Source organism: Bubalus kerabau, chromosome 6, assembly GCF_029407905.1.
Source record: "Bubalus kerabau isolate K-KA32 ecotype Philippines breed swamp buffalo chromosome 6, PCC_UOA_SB_1v2, whole genome shotgun sequence".
In the NCBI taxonomy this organism is placed as follows: domain Eukaryota; kingdom Metazoa; phylum Chordata; class Mammalia; order Artiodactyla; family Bovidae; genus Bubalus; species Bubalus kerabau.
The window spans coordinates 7,411,416-7,432,317 of record NC_073629.1 but is presented as its reverse complement, the minus strand read 5'-3'; the positions used below and the strand labels follow the sequence as shown (position 1 = coordinate 7,432,317).

The window sequence follows — 20,902 nt, the reverse complement described above, 5'->3', positions numbered from 1 at the left end:
TATTAATAGATTTTCTCTGACTATTCAGTATTATCACTCTCTTGAATAGTTTTTTATTTATTTTATTATTTCTTTTTGATTTAACAATTTTTTCTCCTTTCTGGACATCATCTTTTGTTTTTATTCATCCTTATGTTACTTCTAGCTTAAGCTTAGTTTATGTAATGATTTTTTTCCTTTTATTCCTAATTCTTTCCTGAGTTTTGTTACCTGATTTTTGATATTTTCTAATTTTGATTTATGTTACTCTTTAATATCTTGTATCTGTAAAAAATGCCTTGGCCTCATTTTCAGATGGTTGGTTATGGTGTTCCTGTGTGTTGTGGTCATGTCTTTCTTGCATGCATTTGTTGTCTGAGGGCAGGTTATTTTGCAGTCCTCTTTCCTTGTCTAGTAACTTTGTTATAATACTTTGTATGTGGCTCATTTTTATGTGAAATTCATTTTCCTAAATTTAGGAAGGTGTAGCTTTTCTAACTCTGAGAAGGCAATGGCACCCCACTCCAGTACTCTTGCCTGGAAAATCCAATGGGTGGAGGAGCCTGGTGGGCTGCAGTCTATGGGGTCGCTAAGAGTCTGACATGACTGAGCGACTTCACTTTCACTTCTCACTTTCATGCATTGGAGAAGGAAATGGCAACCCACTCCAGTGTTCTTGCCTGGAGAATCCCAGGGACGGGGGAGCCTTGTGGGCTGCCGTCCATGGGGTCACACAGAGTCAGACATGACTTAGCAGCAGCAGCAGCAGTAGCTTTTCTAACTATGCATAGCTCCTTCTTCTGTTGTTTTATGTAGTGGTTTTTTTTTTTCCTTGCGATCCTCTTGGCTCTTCCCTTTCCTTGCTTTTTCCTGATGTCTTTGTCTCTTTATCTCTCAATTTTCATTTACCCCATCAATATGGGTTCTCGTCCCAAGATTTCTTTTCTCTGCAGGAAGGACTCTGCTTTAGAAGGGAGCTTCAGCCAATTGGTTTTGAGAGATTCTAATGCATTGGAGAAGGAAATGGCAACCCACTCCAGTATTCTTGCCTAGACAATCCCAGGGACGGGGGAGCCTGGTGGGCTGCCCTCTATGGGGTCGCACAGAGTCAGACACGACTGAAGTGACTTAGCAGCAGCAGCAGTGTCTAGATTATTTCAGCCCCCTCAAATCTTTAGAGGACCCCTTGTATTCATTTGTAATGTACAACCCCTAGTTTAGTTTAAACTGCTTTTCTCAAATTGGTTTTTTGTGCTTTCTAGTGAATACCTGTTTTGGGGGATTATTTTTTCTCTGGGTCATCAGATTAACTGTTGTTTCTCAGAGAAAGAAACAAACCACGGAAGAAGTTCCGTCTTCATAGATGCCCGTATGGTGCAAGTCTTACTGCTATTGATGGTTTGCCCCTAGCCACTCGGATTTTGTTGTCTAGTGAGGTTACTTACTTTTGTTAGAGATGCTGTCCATAGATTGTTTTTATTTTGCTATCAAGTTGCTTTATTATTAGGAGGCTTTAATAAAACAAAAGTCATCTCACCTCTTTTTTTTTTTAATTCAATTACCGTAAATCTGTGTCTAGCTTTTTTTCGGTTAGTGTTACAGAATGTGGATCATTTTCCTATGTTGTATTTATTAATCAAAAACATTTTACATTAAAATACAGTATTATGTCTTAGGTATGTATAAGAATTTACTGAACTGTTTACTCATAAATGGCATTAATATTTTTTGTAGTTGAATGATTCAGAAAGTCATGCTAATATAATTAATGTTGTGGTGAATATTTAGACGTTTTTATTTTCTTTATTGGTTATATTTTCAAAAGATTTGATGTAAAGATACCTATTTTGGTGTTTTAGCATGCTTCATGATGATCCAAGCAGAAGAATTCCTGCTGAAATGGCATTGTGCAGCCCATTCTTTAGCATTCCTTTTGGTAAGTTGTATACATCTTTATTTTTTCTTGGTTATTTTATAATCAAATAAGATATCAGAACTAATTTATATTCCCAAGCTCCTTTGTCTAATATTCATCAGTTTATTGGAGGAGTTTGCATTTAACCATGTTGTAATGAATTTAACAGCCCCTCATATTGAAGATTTGGTGATGCTTCCTACGCCAGTGCTAAGACTGCTGAATGTGCTGGACGATGATTATCTTGAGAATGAAGAAGAATATGAAGGTCAGGGCTTCCTAAATTTTATTTTAATGTGTCTTTCCTGTGTAGAGTAGACATACCATTTCATAGCATTCTCATATTTTGCTAGTTTGTATAGTGAGGATATTGAACTATATCATCTCTAAAGTACACTTACTTTTGACTCCTGCTGTATATTTAATGTGTCCCCCACCAATTTCCTATGAGAAAGCTCTAAGCCCCAGTGTGATAGAGTTGGAGACTTTAGGAGGTAATAGGGTTAGATTAGGTCATGAAGCTGGGGCCCTTCTAACGGAACTGAGTGAGTGAGTGAAGTCGCTCAGTCGTGTCCAACTCTTTGTGACCCCTTGGACTGTAGCCGCCCAGGCTCCTCCGTCCATGGGATTCTCCAGGCAGGAATACTGGAGTGGGTTACTAGCGGCCTTTAAAACAGAATAGACAGGAGAGCAGTCTTTCTCTTTCTTTCTCTGCCCATGAGAGTATACAGCAGGAAGGCAGCTGTCCACACCCAGGCAGCAAATCTGCCTGCACCTTGATGTTTGAATTCCAGCCTTCAGAACTGTGAGAAACAAATGATTGTTGTTTAAGCCACTCAGTGTGTGGCATTTTGTTACAGCAGTCCCAGCAGACTGGAACAATTCCTAAGGTCCTTTCAACTCTTTTACATCTGATAAACCTTTACTAAATAAATAAAGAAGATTATCTTTCCCAGCAGCTTCTTTCTTTCTGTCTGCGCTACGCTTTCACTTCTTTTTAGCTCTTATTTATTTATTTTGCTTTTAACAATTCATTGCCTCAAAACATATTTACTGAGTATGCACTTGCCACTGTGGATTTATTTCCTGTCTTTAGTGTAATAGGGGAGACAGTTATATAAACAACTACAAGTATATAAATGATTACTTATATAAATCTGAAGGTTATGGTAAAATACTGAGGCAGAGAGGAGGGCTATTTAACTCAGTCTGAGTGATGCATGAATAGGCATCTCTACAGACATATAATATCTGAGTTCTGTTAGTAATTGAAGTTGCTTAACTAAAAGTTGAGGGGTTGAGCTAAAAGTAGCTCAGAGACACAGAGATGAGAGAAAATGTGGCATATTCAGAGAACAGTAAATTGTTTGGGATGGCTGTATCTTAGGATATTTAACAGTCAGTTAAAGCTAAAAAGGTAGCCAGAATACAGGTATCTAATAGACTTGTTTGATACGTTTGAGAATTTGGACTTTAATCCCAGAGATAGTAACACTAGAATGTAAATTACACAAAAGAACTTTGTATCAGGGGTAGAATAGTTCCTGGCTTCTGATAAGTATTCAATAAATATTTGTCCATTGTAAAATGCAATAAAGAGCCGTTAAAATTTAAACTAGGAGAGTGTTATAGTCAACTTGGGTTTAATAAGAGAATTCTGGAAGCAGAGTGGTGAATGGACTAAAAGTCAGGACCAAACTTAGAAATATCAATTGTGCGCATGCTAAGTCGCTTCAGTCTGACTCTTTGCAACTCTGTGGACTGCAGCCCTCCAGGCTCCTCTGTCCATGGGATTCTCCAGGCAAGAATACTGGAGTAGGTAGCCATCCCTCTTCCAGGGGATCTTCCCGACCCAGAGATTGAAGCCAAGTCTCCTAGGTCTTCTGTGTCTCCTGCATTGGCAGGTGCGTTCTTACCACTTCCCCCGCTCGGGAAGTTCAGAAATATCAGTTGCTTAGCACTGAACATTTTCTTTGTGGAAAATTAAACCGTTACTGATGGAGCTAGTTTTACCACGCTGTTTCTTGTAAGGGTAAATCATTTTATGTACCTCAGCTTAATATAGTTACCTAACAAATGAAACAAACCTAATTTCTCTGAATCTGTGACAGTTGTAGGAATCGCCAATCTATACTTTTTAGGATGCCTTTTTATTTGAAATAATATTCTTACCCTCATTATTGTTTTGGAATTCCCAGGTGGCTCAGTTGTAAAGAATCCCCCTGTAGTGCAGGAGTGAAGTGAAAGTCACTCAGTCATGTCTGACTCTTTGCAACCCAATGGACTGTACAGTCCATGGAATTCTCCAGGTCGGAATACTGGAGTGGGTGAAGTAAAGTGAAGTCACTCAGTCATGTCCGACTCTTTGTGACCCCAGGGACTGTAGCCTACCAGGCTCCTCCATCCATGGAATTTTCCAGGCAAGAATACTGGAGTGGGTAGCCTTTCCCTTCTCCAGGGGATCTTCCCACCCCAGGGATCAAGCACAGGTCTCCCGCATTGCAGGCAGTTTCTTTACCAGCTGAGCCACCAGGGAAGCCCAAAAAGGGGTCACTGTGGCTGCATGGGCCAGGAAATAAACCTGGGCCTCCCTCATGACAGGCGAGAATTCTACCACTGAACCTCCCATGCGCAATTCAGGAAATGTGGGTTCAATTCCTATGCTGGGAAGATTCCTTGGAGAAGGAAATGGCAACCCACTCCAGTATTCTTGCCTGGGAAGTCCCATGGACAGAGGAGCCTGGCGGGCTGCAGTCCATGGGGTTGCAAAAGAGTTGGATACAGCTTAGCAATTAAACAACAACAGCATTGTTTTAATTAGGTCATTATGGTACAGAAGTTCTAAATAATCTCTTGACATCTATTTCAAATTATTAAGTCTTTTAAGTATCTACCTACTGTATTTAATTGTCTCCTAATCATTTTGATTGCTACAAAATTCAGGCATCAACTTTCTTGAGTAAACCTTAGGGTAGACTGTATCTGTTCTTTCCTGTGTATCTTGCTGTGTAACACCTTTTTTTCTACTTCTAAATACATTAAGCATTTAAATGCTGACATGTTAATTTAAACATTTAATGGCATTTAAACATTTAAATGCTTCAGTTCAGTTCAGTCGCTCAGTCGTGTCCGACTCTTTGCGACCCCATGAATCGCAGCACGCCAGGCCTCCCTGTCCATCACCAACTCCCGGAGTTCACCCAAACTCATGTCCATTAAGTCGGTGATGCCATCCAGCCATCTCATCCTCTGTCGTCCCCTTCTCCTGCCCCCGATCCCTCCCAGCATCAGAGTCTTTTCCAATGAGTCAACTCTTCGCATGAGGTGGCCAAAGTACTGGAGTTTCAGCTTTAGCATCATTCCTTCCAAAGAAATCCCAGGGCTGATCTCCTTCAGAATGGACTGGTTGGATCTCCTTGCAGTCCATGCTATTAAGTCTTAATATTTAAGAGTCTTACATGAACTAAAGTGCAACAGACTTTTTAGTAGCATTAAATACCTTTGTCAGTTCTGATTAGCAAGGTCAGCTTCAGATTACACTAGTTTTAGGTAAGCGTGCCTTGCTGGAAATCATGTGTGAGGACAGCTGTTTTGTAATCTTGTTGGCAGTGGGGAAGAAGTTAGATTCGAACCTTCCACTGAGACCAAAATGAATTGCAAGTTTTGTATATATTAGAGTATTAAAACAAGGAAATAGGGAGAGGGTGGGGAGGGAAGGAAAAAGGGCAGGCAGGCAGGAGAGAGTAAAGGAAAAAAAATTAGCTAAAAAATCATAGGAGATTAAAATACATATATTCCTGGAGTGGAGAGGGCACAGTGTGCACTAGTGTGCACAGAATTCAACATAATGATTCAGCAAATTTTACCATGACATGAACCGCCATAGACAAAATATTGACAGTTCTTACCACAGGAAGAACCCCTGTAAAGCAAGCCAGTAGATAGTGGGTAAAGGACACAAACAATTTATATGAAAGGATGTACAATATATCTCACACACATATTTCATTCTCATTTGTTGAAATGTTAATACTATACTCTTGATATCTCTGTCACTTGTCACATTGACAGTGAAGATGTGGGTAAGGTATAGGAAAACATATTCTCATATGTCACTGGAACCTATATGAAAAGCCAATTGGTAACTCTAGCAATTACAAATTCATATGAATTTTGACCTAGCAGTTCCATTTCCAAAAAGTTAATTTAGAAGTACACAAGTGAAATGAGATGTAGATACAAGTTTATCTATTACAGTATTGTTTATAATGGCAAGCAGTTTCGGAATAGTTTAATTATTCATCAGTAGGACATATTAGAGAATTTATAGAATGAAATATTAAATCACCATAAAAATAAATGAGAAAATTTTGTGTAATGATATTGAAAGGTCTAAAAATGTAGTTTTAAAAAAGATTGGGACTTTTTATTTAAAGCATATATGATTATGTTTGCTTGTGTAAGCTTATAAAGTTTATGGAAGGTTACAGAAGAAGCTAATAATGCTTATTGTCTTCGGGGGGGGAACAGAATGACATTTTGGAAAGTTGCAAGAAGACTTTTCTTTTGGATTTCAAATTATTTGAATGTATTAACTAAAACAGATTTAAAATATAAAAAAATTATTAAATGCATTACATTTATATTAGTCTTAACTTAAGCATAATTTTAAAAAGTTACAGAAAATGATTTCATTACCTAGTTATGGATTCTTGAATTTAAAATCTGAAAATAATGAATGCTTGCAAATTACATCAAAGTGATTACTTCTGTATTTGTTAATAACCAGATGTTGTAGAAGATGTAAAAGAAGAATGTCAAAAATATGGACCAGTGGTATCTCTGCTTGTTCCAAAAGAAAATCCTGGCAGAGGGCAAGTAAGTGAATATTTTTCATAATTTGAAAATGATTCAGTGGTTATTAAAATCCTGTACAAAATGTTTTAATTTTAAAGAAAGATACACACAAAATGTTGCTGGAAATTAAGAATTTGCATTATCACGGTTTTTACTTTTTTGTACTCCTTTCTTTTTCCAAAAGTTCTATAATATGCATGTACTTTTTATCAGTTAAAAAAAATTTTTTTAAATGTTAATCTACTTTTTAAGCCATTGTATACAGCCAGCTGAATCATATGCTAATTTAGGTCAGGGTCAGCTACAGAAATATTTGGCCCAGTTTTCTCTAATTAAGCACAGTAGGAAAACCATTTAGGTTAGGTTCTGATTGTAATAGAATTATCAGTGATAATTTAAACAAGGAAAATGTACTGGACTGAGAATCCTGAAAGCTGAGTTCAAGTTTCAACTTGGCTTGTTTTATGAGGGACCTTAGTTTTTTCATCTATAGAATGTATAGGCTAAAAGTATGATCACAGTTTCTGAAGAAAACTCTGTGATCCTAAATTAAGTCTTTCTTTTATCTGTAGGTGTTTTTTTTTTCCCTCAGAAAATAGAATATTGTTTGATTCTGTTTCTTAATCTTAACATCACTGACATTTGAGCTGCGTAATTCTTTGTTTGGGGAGCTGTCATGTACATTACAGGATGTGTAACATGTCCTTGGCCTCTGCTCACTGGATTAGCCTCTTTCCACACTCCTTCTCAGTTGTGACACCGGAAATGTCTCTAGACAGTGCCAAATGTCCCCTGGTGAAATCACCTCTGGTTGTGGATTTTGTCTTTCATGGTTAAATATTAGGAAAATTCTTGGCAACTGAAAAAAAGTGAAAGAAATTTCACTCTCGTCTTAGTGAAAAGTTATTATTGCCAGTCTACTGATAACAGCATTTACCTCGTTCAGTGTCAGGAGCATACTAATAACTGCATCCTTGCTGTTTATTTTTTCAACCAGTATTTATTGAGCACAACAGGTAGGATACAACAGTGAATGAAGCAGACAAAAGAATGTATAATAATAAGTGCTATGGAGAAAAAGAGATTGGAGCAGAGATATAAAGAGTGCTGTGGAGGGGTGGATGGCAGTTTTAAATAAGCAGGTGAGGAAGAACATAATGGATTACACTTGAGTCAAAATTTGAAGGAGGTAAGGAAGAGAATTCTAGCAAAGAGAACAGCAAATTTCAAGACCCTGAGTATTCCTGGTAGGTTTGAGGAGGGCAGTGTGGCTATGCAAAATGAGAAGAATGGAGAATAATGGGAGATTAGATCAAGGAAGTATGGGACTATAGGACAGATCAAGGAATGAGAAGGAAAGGTATTGGAAGATTTTGAATTAAGAATTAACATGATCGGACTCAATCTGAGTGGCAAAATAGAGAAACAGGAAAAGTCTTTTCAGGGCAAAAGTGTCCATCTTGTAGCCTACCAGGCTCCTCCATCCATGGAATTTCCCAGGCAAGAATATTGGAGTGGGTTGCCATTACCTTCTCCAGGAGATCCTGCTGACCTAGGGATTGAACCCGGGTCATGAAAAAAATAAGTTTGACCAAAAAGAGTAACAGCAGCATGGTGCCCTGAAGCGTGCTGGGCCTGTGACCGGAGGTCCATGGGCCAGACCATCCTCTGCTGTCAGTGTGGCTTTGGGCTTCCCTGGAGGCTCAGCTGGTAAAGAATCCGCCTGCAGAGCAGGGGACCCGGGTTCCATCCCTCGGTTGGTAAGATCCCCTGGGGAAGGGAATGATTACCCACTCCAGTGTTCTGGACTGGAGAATTCATCCCTACACATTCCACGGGGTCGCAAAGAGTCCAACATGGCTGAGCAACTTTCACTTTTATTTTCATAAGCAAAAAGACACTGGCTTTATCAGTGCTGAAGAATTGATGCTTTTGAACTGTGGTGTTGGAGAAGACTCTTGAGAGTCCCTTGGACTGCAAGGAGATCCAACCAGTCCACCCTAAAGGAAATCAGTCCTGAATATTCCTTGAAAGGACTGGTGCTGAAAGTGATAATCCCAATATTTTGGCCACCTGATGTGAAGAACTGACTCATGGGAAAAGACCCTGATGCTGGGAAAGATTGAAGGCAGGAGGAGAAGGGGGCGACAGAGGATGAGATGGTTGGATGGCATCACTGACTTGATGGACATGAGTTTGCGTAAGCTCTGGGAGTTGGTGATGGACAGGAAAGCCTGACATGCTGCAGTCAATGGGGTCACAGAGTTCGACACGACTGAGCAACTGAACTGAACTGACACGACTGAGCAGAAGAAATAAGCTTCTAAGTGGAGAGTGAATGTAACTTTTGATAAATCCTTAAAATCACAGATTTAACTTCTTTCAGTTATTGAAGATGTTGCCTAGTTGGTAAAGTCAGCATGAATTTTTCAGTTCGATCATGTTAATTTTTTAAGGAATATTCAAAAAATACTGGAAAATAGATTATGGGATGCTTCCTACAATTATAAACAGTAGTTAAGATTAAAATGATAGAACTCTTATGTAGTTAATTACATAATAAGTTATAAAATGTGTTTCCTTTTTATTTAGTTTACAGTGATACAATGTGTAAAACTGTAGGTTATCTATGAAGCAAGGAGTAAGATAGGAAGCATTGTATTTCTTCTATGAGTGCATGTCTACTCATTTAAACTTTGGTCAGGAGTAATTACTAATCAGTTTAAAAAATCAGAAAGAGCTTCATATTCTCATTGGACATCATCTAATCTTCCTTTTATAGTTAATGAAGAGGTATTTATTGCTAGAAACTATAGCTAAACACATTGGTTTTTGGAAGAAAAGCAGATATAAAATATCAGCTATATCTAAGATGAGTAAAATGAGCATCAATTTTTAGCACTTGATGCTAATTACTCTTTGTCTTTAAGAGTAATGCATAGAACGGAAGAGGCAAAATCAGTTCTACATGTCCATTTTATAATATTAATGAATTCAGAAAAATCCCATCATAGGCCAAAATGTCCTAGGTCTCCTTGTCACACTTTATCCTTAACAGAAATATTTGCATGACCAGTCATAGGCAAGGCATGAAACTTTGTTTACCAATGCAGGCAGAGTTCATTAAAAAAAGAAAAAGTATTGAATTTAAAGTTGTTTCTTTTTATATACTGGAAATTTTTATGCGATCTGGAAATACTTTGATTTTTCAGCTAGGAAAAGGGCTCCTAAGAGAGGGGAAATGAAAAGGGATAACCTGCCTGAACTTATCGGTAGATCCAATTTTAGGGAAATGTACAAATGAAAGTTAAGAATCTGGAGATTGATGTCTGTCTGTTCTTGCCTCCACTTTGAAAGTCTCTGAGTGTCCTAGGATGCTCGCACCTCAGTTTGAAGAATATTGATGTAACAAAGGAGGCATCCAACTGAGGTGGGAGAGGCAGTTCTTTCCCGGTTCACATACTTACATAGTAACTGAGGAACAGTCATTTCACTTGCTTGTAACTGTTGCTTTAGATTGTCACAATAAATTAAATTAGACTAATAAAGTAAGGTATTTCAGCTACCTCGGAGAAGGCAATGGCACCCCACTCCAGTACTCTTGCCTGGAAAATCCCATGGACGGAGGAGCCTGGTAGGCTGCAGTCCATGGGGTCACTAAGAGTCGGACACAACTGAGCGACTTCACTTTCACTTTTCACTTTCATGCACTGGAGAAGGAAATGGCAGCCCACTCCAGTGTTCTTGCCTGGAGAATCCCAGGGACGGGGGAGCCTGGTGGGCTGCCGTCTCTGGGGTCACACAGAGTTGGACACGACTGAAGCGACTTAGCAGCAGCAGCAGGAAAGGAAATTACCTAGTTTTAAATTTCTTCCTTACAATAGTTATGAGACACATACAACACACACACACACACACACACACACGAATTTGGAGAAGCACTGTTCTGAAACAGTTTTGATGAAAATGAAGTTCCTTTGTTTTCTCTATTCTCTTACAGGTCTTTGTTGAGTATGCCAATGCTGGTGATTCCAAAGCTGCTCAGAAATTACTGACTGGAAGGATGTTTGATGGAAAGTTTGTTGTGGCTACATTTTACCCACTGAGTGCCTACAAGAGGGGATATCTGTATCAAACTTTGCTTTAATCAGTAACCTGAGGACTGTTTCCTGTTTCTCCTCTTCCATCTCCTGGGTTATTCTACATCTGAATGCAGGAGTACCCCCCTTACCATTTTAAGGGAATACTTTGTATCTTTATTCAATCCTGCTAATGTGCAGCCATTGCTCAAGCAGCGACGGGGTTGCAGACATTAGGCACTGCGTAGGACAAGCCCTCTTAGCTATTCATTGAGGGGTTGTAGAGCATCCATGTGGGCATCTTTTATTTGTGCAGTAGGGCAAGTGCTGCTCTTCAGTATGTAACTTAAAAAGATACTATTTCATGTGATCATGAAGCAGGGATGAATACTATCCTGTCATAGGAATATTAACAAATTTGTTAGCGTTGGTGACATCACCTACAGATTATTCCTTTATGTTGTTAGGTGGTTCTTCCTTATTGATATCCGTAGTTGGCACTGGATGCTCTCGGTAATTTTAAGTAATTGTCAAGCAGCAGTTCCCTACTGTGTTCTTAACACTGAGTTATGATTTTTTTTAAAGGAGTACTGTAGTACTGAATATTCCTTTAAAGAAACTGCGGTGAGCCTATCTATATATTATTTTTTAATTAAGGCTTTTAAAATAGAAAGCTGATGCTTGATCTTGCACAATTTTTATGTCTAGTATGTATGCTCGAGTGAGTGTGCAGGTATGAAAGGTTAGAGAATATTTGAGTAGCATTCTTTATAGTGTGAATCTTGTGGGTTAATACAGTCTATGCCCATTTCTTCCCTACCTGTTTAATGTCTATAAGATTTAGGATACAGGTTTTTTGGGAGTTGGTGTGTCTGAAACAATGAAATGAGAAAATAGTCCATTCCTGAGAGGCCCAGAACACACAAGTCTAGACTGGATTACATTGAAACTCTCTTAAAGTGAGAAAACTCTTGTAAGAGTTTTGGTATACATAGATTGCCCCATCTTTCAGGGTCTGATTTTGACCCTGTATTAGCTCATCTGTTTTGTACTGACTCTTCTAGGATCATTGTAAGATTTCTCAAGATAGTGTTCTGCCTACTAAGATGGAAAATTCATGTTGATTAAAAAGAAAGAATTAGTTGTTCAGTGAAGGGAAAAGAAAACAATAGGTGAAGGGTGCATAATCAAGGATTCTGTATTTCTTCCTTTTTCTCTCATCTCCCTCCCACACCTTCTTTTCCTCTTCCTCCATTCTTTATGTCTATCCTTAGCTGAAGAGAAGTTAGAGGAAAGCATCCTAGCTGGTCGGGTGGTCTGACTTTTGACTGCAAGGAAGTTAAGAAAGGTGTAGCTATAATAAGGTGGAAGTAGAAAGAAAGAAAAACTCATGAAGAATTCTTAAAAAGATTTATAGCAATATAACGTGACCCCAGGTAGAAGCTACTAGTATTCATGAGTTCATGGGCACAGGTTGATTACATGCTCTTAGGAATTATAATTATGGATTCCTCTCACTTTACAGTAGATTGTCTTCAGAGGTTTAAATCTTAGGAAATCTTTATAAAGCACTGATTATACAAAAAAAGTTATATACAGGTTATGAATTTTTTGTTTTCGTAACTAAATGAAAAATTTATTTATTTATTTATTTTCCTAAGGAAAACACTTTTATATCTTTCCCTGCTGGAAGGCTCCTCATAGTTTTCCCTGTGGGTGCCATGCAGGTTATTGAGAGCCCAGTTAAGAATTTACGTCTTAGAGGATGAATTATTTTACCCTGTTCACACAGTTACTATTTGATATTTTAGTTAATCATAGTTACCTAATTCTTCAGAACTCTCCTTAATATTTATTATGAAGCCAAATTTGGTATAAGGAGGATAAATAATGACTTGCCAAAAGACCTTGTGGCCTGGTGCCCGAGGGAAAATTGTATAAGTAGCTTCTAATATGTGCCCTTAGGAGGAAGAGCTATTCTTTTTCATTTTGGCCCTTTCAGAGGTTTATTAGCTGGTTTGGTTTCAGGTGAGAATTCGAGAGAGTATTATGGAGACCTAAGCTTTCCTAAAACATAAATGTTTGTATGGGTAGCAGCTTCTGTGGTGATTAAAAGCACCAGGTCCTTCCATACATACTGATGAACACAGTGCAAATGAGTTCTTTTCAAGGGCAAGTATTTTAGGTTAGCACGTATACCTTTCTCATTTCCCTTCCCCACCACCACCAAAAAGAAAAGTCCTTACAAATAAACTGCAGGTGGGCTTCTAAGCTTAATGATGCAGTGTGCTGCTAACATCTTGATGCTGAATTTCACAGCATTCTTTGATCGTCTTATTGTTGATGTATTCATCATGAGTATATGTAGTGTTTAACACTGTAGAATTTTATTACAGAAGATGCTAACTAGATTTTAAGTGTGCTGAGGGAATAACTGATGAGCCTAAGTAATCATGCATTGAATTAAATGTTATATATTTGAGCCACAAAATTGAAAAAAGATGCCTCCTTTGATTTAAATTGTTATTTTATAGCTCTTAGCCCATTACTACCAAAGATGACATTTGCAGATTTTTCTCCCTCTTCTAATATTATAAGAAGTTTAATCTTGCTAACTTTTTAAAACCTGAACCAAATATTAAAAGATGCAGTTTTCATCATCGTTTAGGATGAAATATGTACACAGAGATTTTGATTTCTTGAAGTTTTAAAAAAATTTTCTTTTGGAGAGGTAGGGTAAACATAACAAAGGTTCATGTTCACTTAGCCCCTACCAGTTTGGGAAAATTTTATCTCAGGTAATTTTTCTTTCCCTAAATTAATATCTGTGCTTCCTTCCTTCCCCCTTGCCTTCAGGTTTCTTCTTTATTGTCCCATGATGTTGTCCTGGTACATTTTTGTCCCAGAAAAGGCATGTAAATTGATTATTCTGTAGGAAATCTTTGGTTCTTTGGAAACATATTTGGAGGAGATGGCTAGTTGGCCACTTTCGAAACTTTAATGCTGTATTTAGAGAAGAATAAATGGGGTTGGATGCCTCAGTAAAAGATAGCACTAGCCAAAAGAAACTATTTGCTGCATTTTAAAGGCATAATAACAAAATGAGCCTCTTGCAATAAGAGATTGGTTGCATTTATTATTACTGGATGTCTTCCTTGTTTGTGGCCATCAGCATAGCACATCTTTAGGAAGAAAATTCTCTGCTATGCCTCCTCGAGCCACTGCTATGGCTGCTTTTAGAACAAAACCATAAGTACAGTTTTTCTCATCCTTCTCCCTGTTTTCATTGAAACAGGTATTGCCTTCTTTTTAAAGGTACTCTGGCTGCTAAATAAAAGAGTGCTGAGCTATGTTAAATTAGCCTTTAAAAAAAATCTGAATTATTATTTAACTTCTTTTCTAGAATCCAGTTACTTGTACTTGCAAATTTATTATAAGGAATGTTGCCAGAAAGAGTGCTGCCGTGTAAAGGAAGTTGAAGAGAAACTATGGGCTAAGGTTTGTTTCTGTCTTAGTTCACTGTGCTTCACGCTGGTAAGGGAGTCAGTTACCTTTCTGAAATAAATTATAGTCAGAGTTACAATACTCAGATGCTGTGTTATGACTCATTTGAGTTATTTCTCAAATGCAGGTTCTGACATTTTGACATCATTTTCTTAGGCTTTTATCCTAACCGTATAAAATTAGGCCTAGCTTACATAATTTCTGCTATTAGTTATATTTGGCAGCGTGACATTTTATTTTTTATAATTTAATGAAAATCAGCACCATAGTAGCTGATGGTAATTATACTGACATAGTTACTGGGTTGGGGTGGGGGAGACACTCAGTAACCACATGTTTTACCTGGACTTTCATGCAAGGGTACGTGCTAGGTGGCTTTATTCAGGTTAGGGTACAGATGGAATCGCATCATGACTTTAGTCTGGTGGATGTGTAGACACTCAAAGATTTAAGCAAGTGCCTTGTGTTTCCTGGAAAATATTAAAACTCATTTGGGTGCAACCTTCCCAGAGGATAGTAGTTACTGCTCCTTTGCCTTTTCCTTGGAATAGCTTTTAGTTTGAGTCATGTAGTATAAAACTCCAACACATCCTTGGTTTGCCTTTTTTTTTTGTATGTGTAAAACTGTTCATATTTAGTTTTTTTCCCCAGTATTACATATAATGGAAAGTCACAGTTGTCTAGCAGAATCTAATCCTTCCTTGGATGTAGTTCCATTTTTAATACTATGTTCCTTCTTCAAATCTTACTACTCTAGCTCTCTGATAAAATTGATTTCTTGTTAATTGTGGTCACAATACAGACCAAACTTTGGTCACAGCTCAAAAGAATTTCCATTTCTTAAGGTGCTCAATAAATCACCTTTACTTTTGAAATGTTAGCCTTTTCAGGTTAGTATCCCTTTCTAGCTTTCTCAATGAATAAAAGAATGTTGAATCTCTGTGAAATGGAATTCATCTGAGCCTCTTGTGGTATATTTGGGTAAGTTACATTTTCTTAGTGATAGAGGAGTATGGTTTTAGTTTCTGAAGTACCCAAAATTGTAGAGATTTTGTTTTGTTTTAGGTTAGCGTCTTCTCTGACACCACAGGATATATATCATGTTTGTTATCCAGTGTTTTTCACTGGGTAACACAGTGAAAAATGTTTTAATTCACACAGTGAATGACCAGTAGATTAACACAGTGACATGTGATTGACAAGCACTTATGGACATTTAAGAAGGCATACAGTTTTACCTTTTTGCTGCAATTTTGGGCTTTTATAGGAGAAATGGGCTGTAAAAGAAGTACCTGAAAACCAGAGAGCATTTAGAAAATCGTTTATGGGTGGTCATGAAGGTGATCTTCAGGATATGAGATACATAGTTTACATAATCTTTGTTCTCCTGATGTGAAGTTTGTATTCATTTTCCTACAACTCAGCACTTTTGTTGTCCATTACACTATTTAGAAGGATTAATGTTTTATTTGCTTTATTTGTGCTTTTCAGAGAGTTGTCATAATCATGGCAGTTACGTTTGTGGCACTATCAATGCCAGAATTCATGGGAAATTTATCAAATGACTGCAAGTTATTTCCCATTAAATAAAGTAACTTTCACAGCATCCTAAAGGAAACCGAGGGCTTTTTTGAAAGTCATGTATGTTTTATGATTAGCTTTGTGATCAGAGAGAACAGAGCATTCTGTCTCGTCTTGCCTTATGTGACTATTGATCCATGTGACTGTTGATCCTTGTTGTGAAGTAAAAGAGCTTATTTTGTTATACTACTTTGTATGATGAGAATAAGTCACACTCTGAAGGAAAAAACCCCAAACTGGAATTGTCAGAATTTTTATTCCTATTTGCAAAACTCTTAGGTAATAACATCAGAGCTATTTCTTATCATAAACTCTTGATTGTCAGCAAGAGAATTATATGTAGTTGGTTCTGTCCCAGTTGGAATTCCCTTCCCTTTCTAAGCTCTTTCCTTAGTAGTATTCATGATGTCAGGATAGTGAGTGTGTAAAAGAAAATGTAGTAAGGTGTTCTGTATTACACATCCAAAATCATGCATTTATGGACTCAAAATCTTTTCAGTTTTTTGAATTGTCTATAGCTATTTTATTAGCATGGGTTGTCAAAAATCTCCCAGATTTAAGAGTAAAGAAGAGAAAAGTAATATAAACAAAGAGATGAGGGGAAGAAAATGGCTTCCTTTTTAAGGTGTTATTAATTGTTCATATAGTTTATGACCTAAAAATGATATTTATTTTTAAAAATCCAACTTTGGTACCTGTAACGTAGAAACATTGCCTTTTCTATACATTCCTCATCATTGTTTCCCCAAAAAATTATTTTAAGAGTGTATGAGACCAGATTAAATATCCATATTCAGTTTGGTCAGATTTTTAAAAATAAATATTTAAATGGGACTCGATCTTTTGTGTATTTGGTACACATCAACACTTATGCACGTCAAGGCTCAGAAAGCAGCTGGGGACCAGCCGCCTGCGTGTCCCTGCACATGGGTTCAGCGGGTGGCCCTAGCATGCACTCGCTGCAGTGCTGCAGCGCCTCACGGAAGTAAGGCGTGTTAAGTACGGTAAAGAAAAAGTTACGATGCATCTCTGGGGAATATCTACTTTGTAGGGTGTAAAGCTGTCATGTCTCTTTCCAGCAGAATTTAACTCCTTCGTTCTTTTTTTTTTTTTTTTGAAAAAAAATCTTAAATAATTTAACATTCCTTTATATCCTCCAAACAGTGTCAAATCTGGGGTAGAACAGATTTTTCCCCCCAAAGGACTCCATCTTTGTTCTTTTGTTCACTCTTTGAAATCCAGTTATGATCAATAGATTTTGAGAATTTATGGCTTCCTGTATTGGCACTGGAGTGGTTGGTTGTGAACATTAAAACCTACTACTGTTTTCCCTCAATAACATGTAATAGCTGTGTTCTTGCTTAGAAGGTATGGTTAGAAAAATGTGAACGATCACTTAAACCAAAGCCAGTTATAAGGAGTATTCTCTCCTGTTGGTTTACCTTCACCTCAGAACTACAAGAATATTACAGTACACAACAGCTGTCTGTAACATTTCTACCAGTTGTTTCAGTGGTATTTCTTGGCATTTCTTGGCACTATGGTTCTCTGTTCTCGGTGATGTCTTACTTTTTTGTGATTAAAAAAAATAAATAAATAACTGAGTGGGACTATAAATGTAGATGTGTATCAGTACCAAGAAATTCTTTTCTCAAATCTCTATATTTCTGATTTCTATTCAAGTCTTTTAAACATGTTTTTTCTTGCTGAGTAGCAAAAAACTTTTATTTTCCACTTTCCTATATGCTAAAAATGTATGGACACAGCATTTCAATTAACTGAATTGCATATAGTTTTTTTGCTGAAAACTTTATCTGTAAACACGATTGCCTTGTTCAGTTTTGTTGTAAACTGACTTACCATAAGATGCACTGTTGATATGCTTTTTGATGTGTGTGTGTTTGATAAGGGTGATAAAATAAAGCTTAAAAACAAATGAATTGCTTTTTATATTTCAACTATTTCTGTGTTTAGTATAAATATTCAAGTTTAGATAACAGGTAAGTATACTTATTTTATGATTTAATTTTTACTGAGAGCTACCATTGAAAACTTTTCATGTAGCTTGTTTCATTCATTTCTAAAGAATATAATTTTTCACTTTTGAAAATAGTGCATAAACTGACAATACCAAAATGTAATTTTTTATTTTGGAATAAATGTTTTTGATTATGTAGAAAGAGCCTTATCTCATGAAAAGAACCAGAATTCATAATTGAGAAACTTGTGTTCTAATCTTGGATCTTTTATCAAGTTGGATGGCTTTAATCAAGTGACTTAATTTCTGACAACAGTGTGAGATCGTAGGTTCAACCATCAGTGTGGAGCATCTCCTAGATGATGGTACTATTTTAGATTATGTCATGTTTAACGTTCCCTTTTATGTTTATGAAAACTAAAGCCCAAATAGGATAAATAAACTTGCCAACATTTACTGTGACTTACAGATGGTAATCATATCCTGGTGTGGCATGTTTTTTAGGAAAAAAACATGGCTGTTCTGTGTGATGAATTCAAGGGAAAGAGACTGCCGAGAAGGATACCCTAAGAGACTGTTTTAAGAGCTCAGACTAGAGAAAAGGAGTATTTAAATGAGTAATTCTCACACTCCGTGTATAACAGAGTCACCAGGGAGGGCTTGTTAAAATGTAGAGTGTTGGACCCTAAGCTCTAGAGTTATAACTATAGTTTTCGCTGGGTTTGAGAATTTGCATTTCTACCAAGTTGTTGGGTTATGCGGCTGCTGGTGCTCTGGAGACCATACTTTGAGAAGCATTGGTCTGAACAAAGGGTGTGGGCTGTAGGATTGAAAAGCCAGACCAGATTCTAGCTAATTGGGAATCATTTTCAATCCCTTCTTCTCCCTGATAATTGCAGTAATAATATTAACTAACAGAACTTCTTTTGTGCCTGGCACTGTGCTCACACTTGTTTGTACGTTATCATTTTTTACCCCACATTTATCCTTAATCACAAGCCTGTGAAGAAGATAACTGGTATTCACTTCATTGTGGTGGGGTGGAATGCTCATTTAGATGATTTACTGCTGATGGTTACACAGTAGGTAAATGAATGCCTGGCTCTAAAATAGTGCTCTTAACACCACTATGCTGGATTGCCTTCTAGGCAGCTCAACAATTCCTCTCTGGTCCATCTTCCCTTTTCCATTTCCTCTGATGCTACTTATTTTAGTCCTTGATCTCCTTACTTTATCTTCTAACAAGATCCTCATCTTCAGTCTCATGCTCTCCAGCCTCTACTTTGCAATGTTGACAGTTTTAATTTTTAGAAATAAACCTGATCATGCTACTCTGTACTTAAAAAATTCTTCACATTATTTCCTATCTCTTTTCCTGCCTATTTGCCTTCAAAATAATATCTAATTCCCTTGGATTGGCACATAAGATTTTTCACAATCTGGCTTCTACAAATCGTGCTGCATTTCCTCCCTTTCTCTGTTTATGCTTTGTCTATACTAAACTACCCATCTTGTTACACATTCCATGCTTTTTCCTATATTTGAGGACAGGTACCGTGCATACAAGTGCAGACCTATTGGTGGAGAACTGCTAAGGTTGGCACAGGGACGGCTGTCGTCATCACCTGGACCTGCAGTGGAAGCTAAGTCTGCCCAACCTTTCGACAACCATGAAAGCTTTATCACACACTTGGAATTTAGCATCAATACAGCGATATTCAATACACAGTCTATATTCAGTTTGTCTCAACTGTCTAAATGTCTTTTATAACCTTTTTTTTTTTCTCTTCCCTAAGACCCAGTCATGGAGAAGGCAATGGCACCACTCCAGTACTCTTGGCTGGAAAATCCCATGGATGGAGGAGCCTGGTGGGCTGCAGTCCATGGGGTCGCTAAGAGTTGGACATGACTGAGAGACTTCACTTTCACTTTTCACTTTCATGATTGGAGAAGGAAATGGCAACCCACTCCAGTGTTCTTGCCTGGAGAATCCCAGGGACAGAGGAGCCTGTTGGACTGCCGTCTAGGGGGTCGCACAGAGTCGGACATGACTTGACGCGACTTAGCAGCAGCAAGACCCGATCAAAATTATTCTATGTTTAAAAATGCCTATTGGGAATTTGTGGGATGTTAGTGTCCTGCAGAATAGTTTGCAAAACACTTGCTTAGATTTATATTTAAATCTGTCCCTTTTCTTGTAATAAATGCTAACGCTTCATTTAAAATGTGTTTTCCAGCAATTCCTTGGTGGTCCGGTGGTTAGGACTCATTGCTTTCACTGCCATGGTATGGGTTCAGTCCCTAGTCAGGAAATCAAGATCCCATAAGGTATGTAGCATGGCCAAAAAATTAAAAAATTTAAAAATGTGTGTTTTTAGGGGAAACGATACTGCCTGTACTGTATCTTTTATCTTGTGGATTTCTCAATCCACAGGGGAAGTAGAGAACTATAGTAAGACTATGTCTGACAAAATAGTAAATATCCTACAGAAAATTAACTATTTTCAAGACTATGTCTTTTAATTTTTGAAAAAAAGTATTCGTTTTTGGCTGTGCTGGGATTTTATTGTTCTGTGGGCTTTTCTCTGGTTACAGTGAGCAGGGGCTGCTCTCTAGCTGTGGTGTGCAGGCTTCTCATTGCAGTGGCTTCTCGTGGAGCACAGACTGGAGGGCATGCAGACTTCAGTAGCTGTGCACATAGATTCTTTCATTGGTGCTCCCTGGCTCTGGAGCACAGGCTCAGTAGTTGTGGCACATGGGCTTATTAGTTGCTCCATGGCCTGTGGGATCTTCCCAGAAAGTGAAAGTGAAAGTTGCTCAATCCTGTCTGACTCTTAGTCAGCCATAGGCTATATAGTCCATGGAATTTTCCAGGCCAGAATACTGGAGTGGGTAGACAGTCCCTTCTCCAGGGGATCTTCCCAACCCAAGGATCAAACCCAGGTCTCCTGCATTGTGGGCAGATTCTTTACCAGCTGAGCCACTTGGGAAGCCCAAGAATACTTGAGT

At 37.8% G+C, this 20,902-nt stretch overlaps 1 protein-coding gene across 3 annotated transcripts in view; it reads left to right on the top strand.

Annotated features, from left to right (window-relative positions):
• Nucleotides 1–20,165, top strand: part of UHMK1 (U2AF homology motif kinase 1) — a 28,768-nt gene extending 8,603 nt beyond the window's left edge. For 2 of the 3 annotated variants that reach the window (XM_055587257.1, XM_055587255.1), the window contains 4 exons: nucleotides 1,839–1,915; nucleotides 2,064–2,162; nucleotides 6,684–6,772; nucleotides 10,752–17,851. In XM_055587257.1, coding sequence (XP_055443232.1) covers nucleotides 1,839–1,915; nucleotides 2,064–2,162; nucleotides 6,684–6,772; nucleotides 10,752–10,898 — 412 coding nt within the window. In that variant the 3' untranslated portion in view covers nucleotides 10,899–17,851. Of the gene's footprint in view, nucleotides 1–1,838; nucleotides 1,916–2,063; nucleotides 2,163–6,683; nucleotides 6,773–10,751; nucleotides 17,852–19,689 lie in introns of those variants that run through there. The other variant, XM_055587256.1, reaches the window with a different exon arrangement.
• The last annotated feature ends 737 nt before the right edge of the window (nucleotides 20,166–20,902 follow it).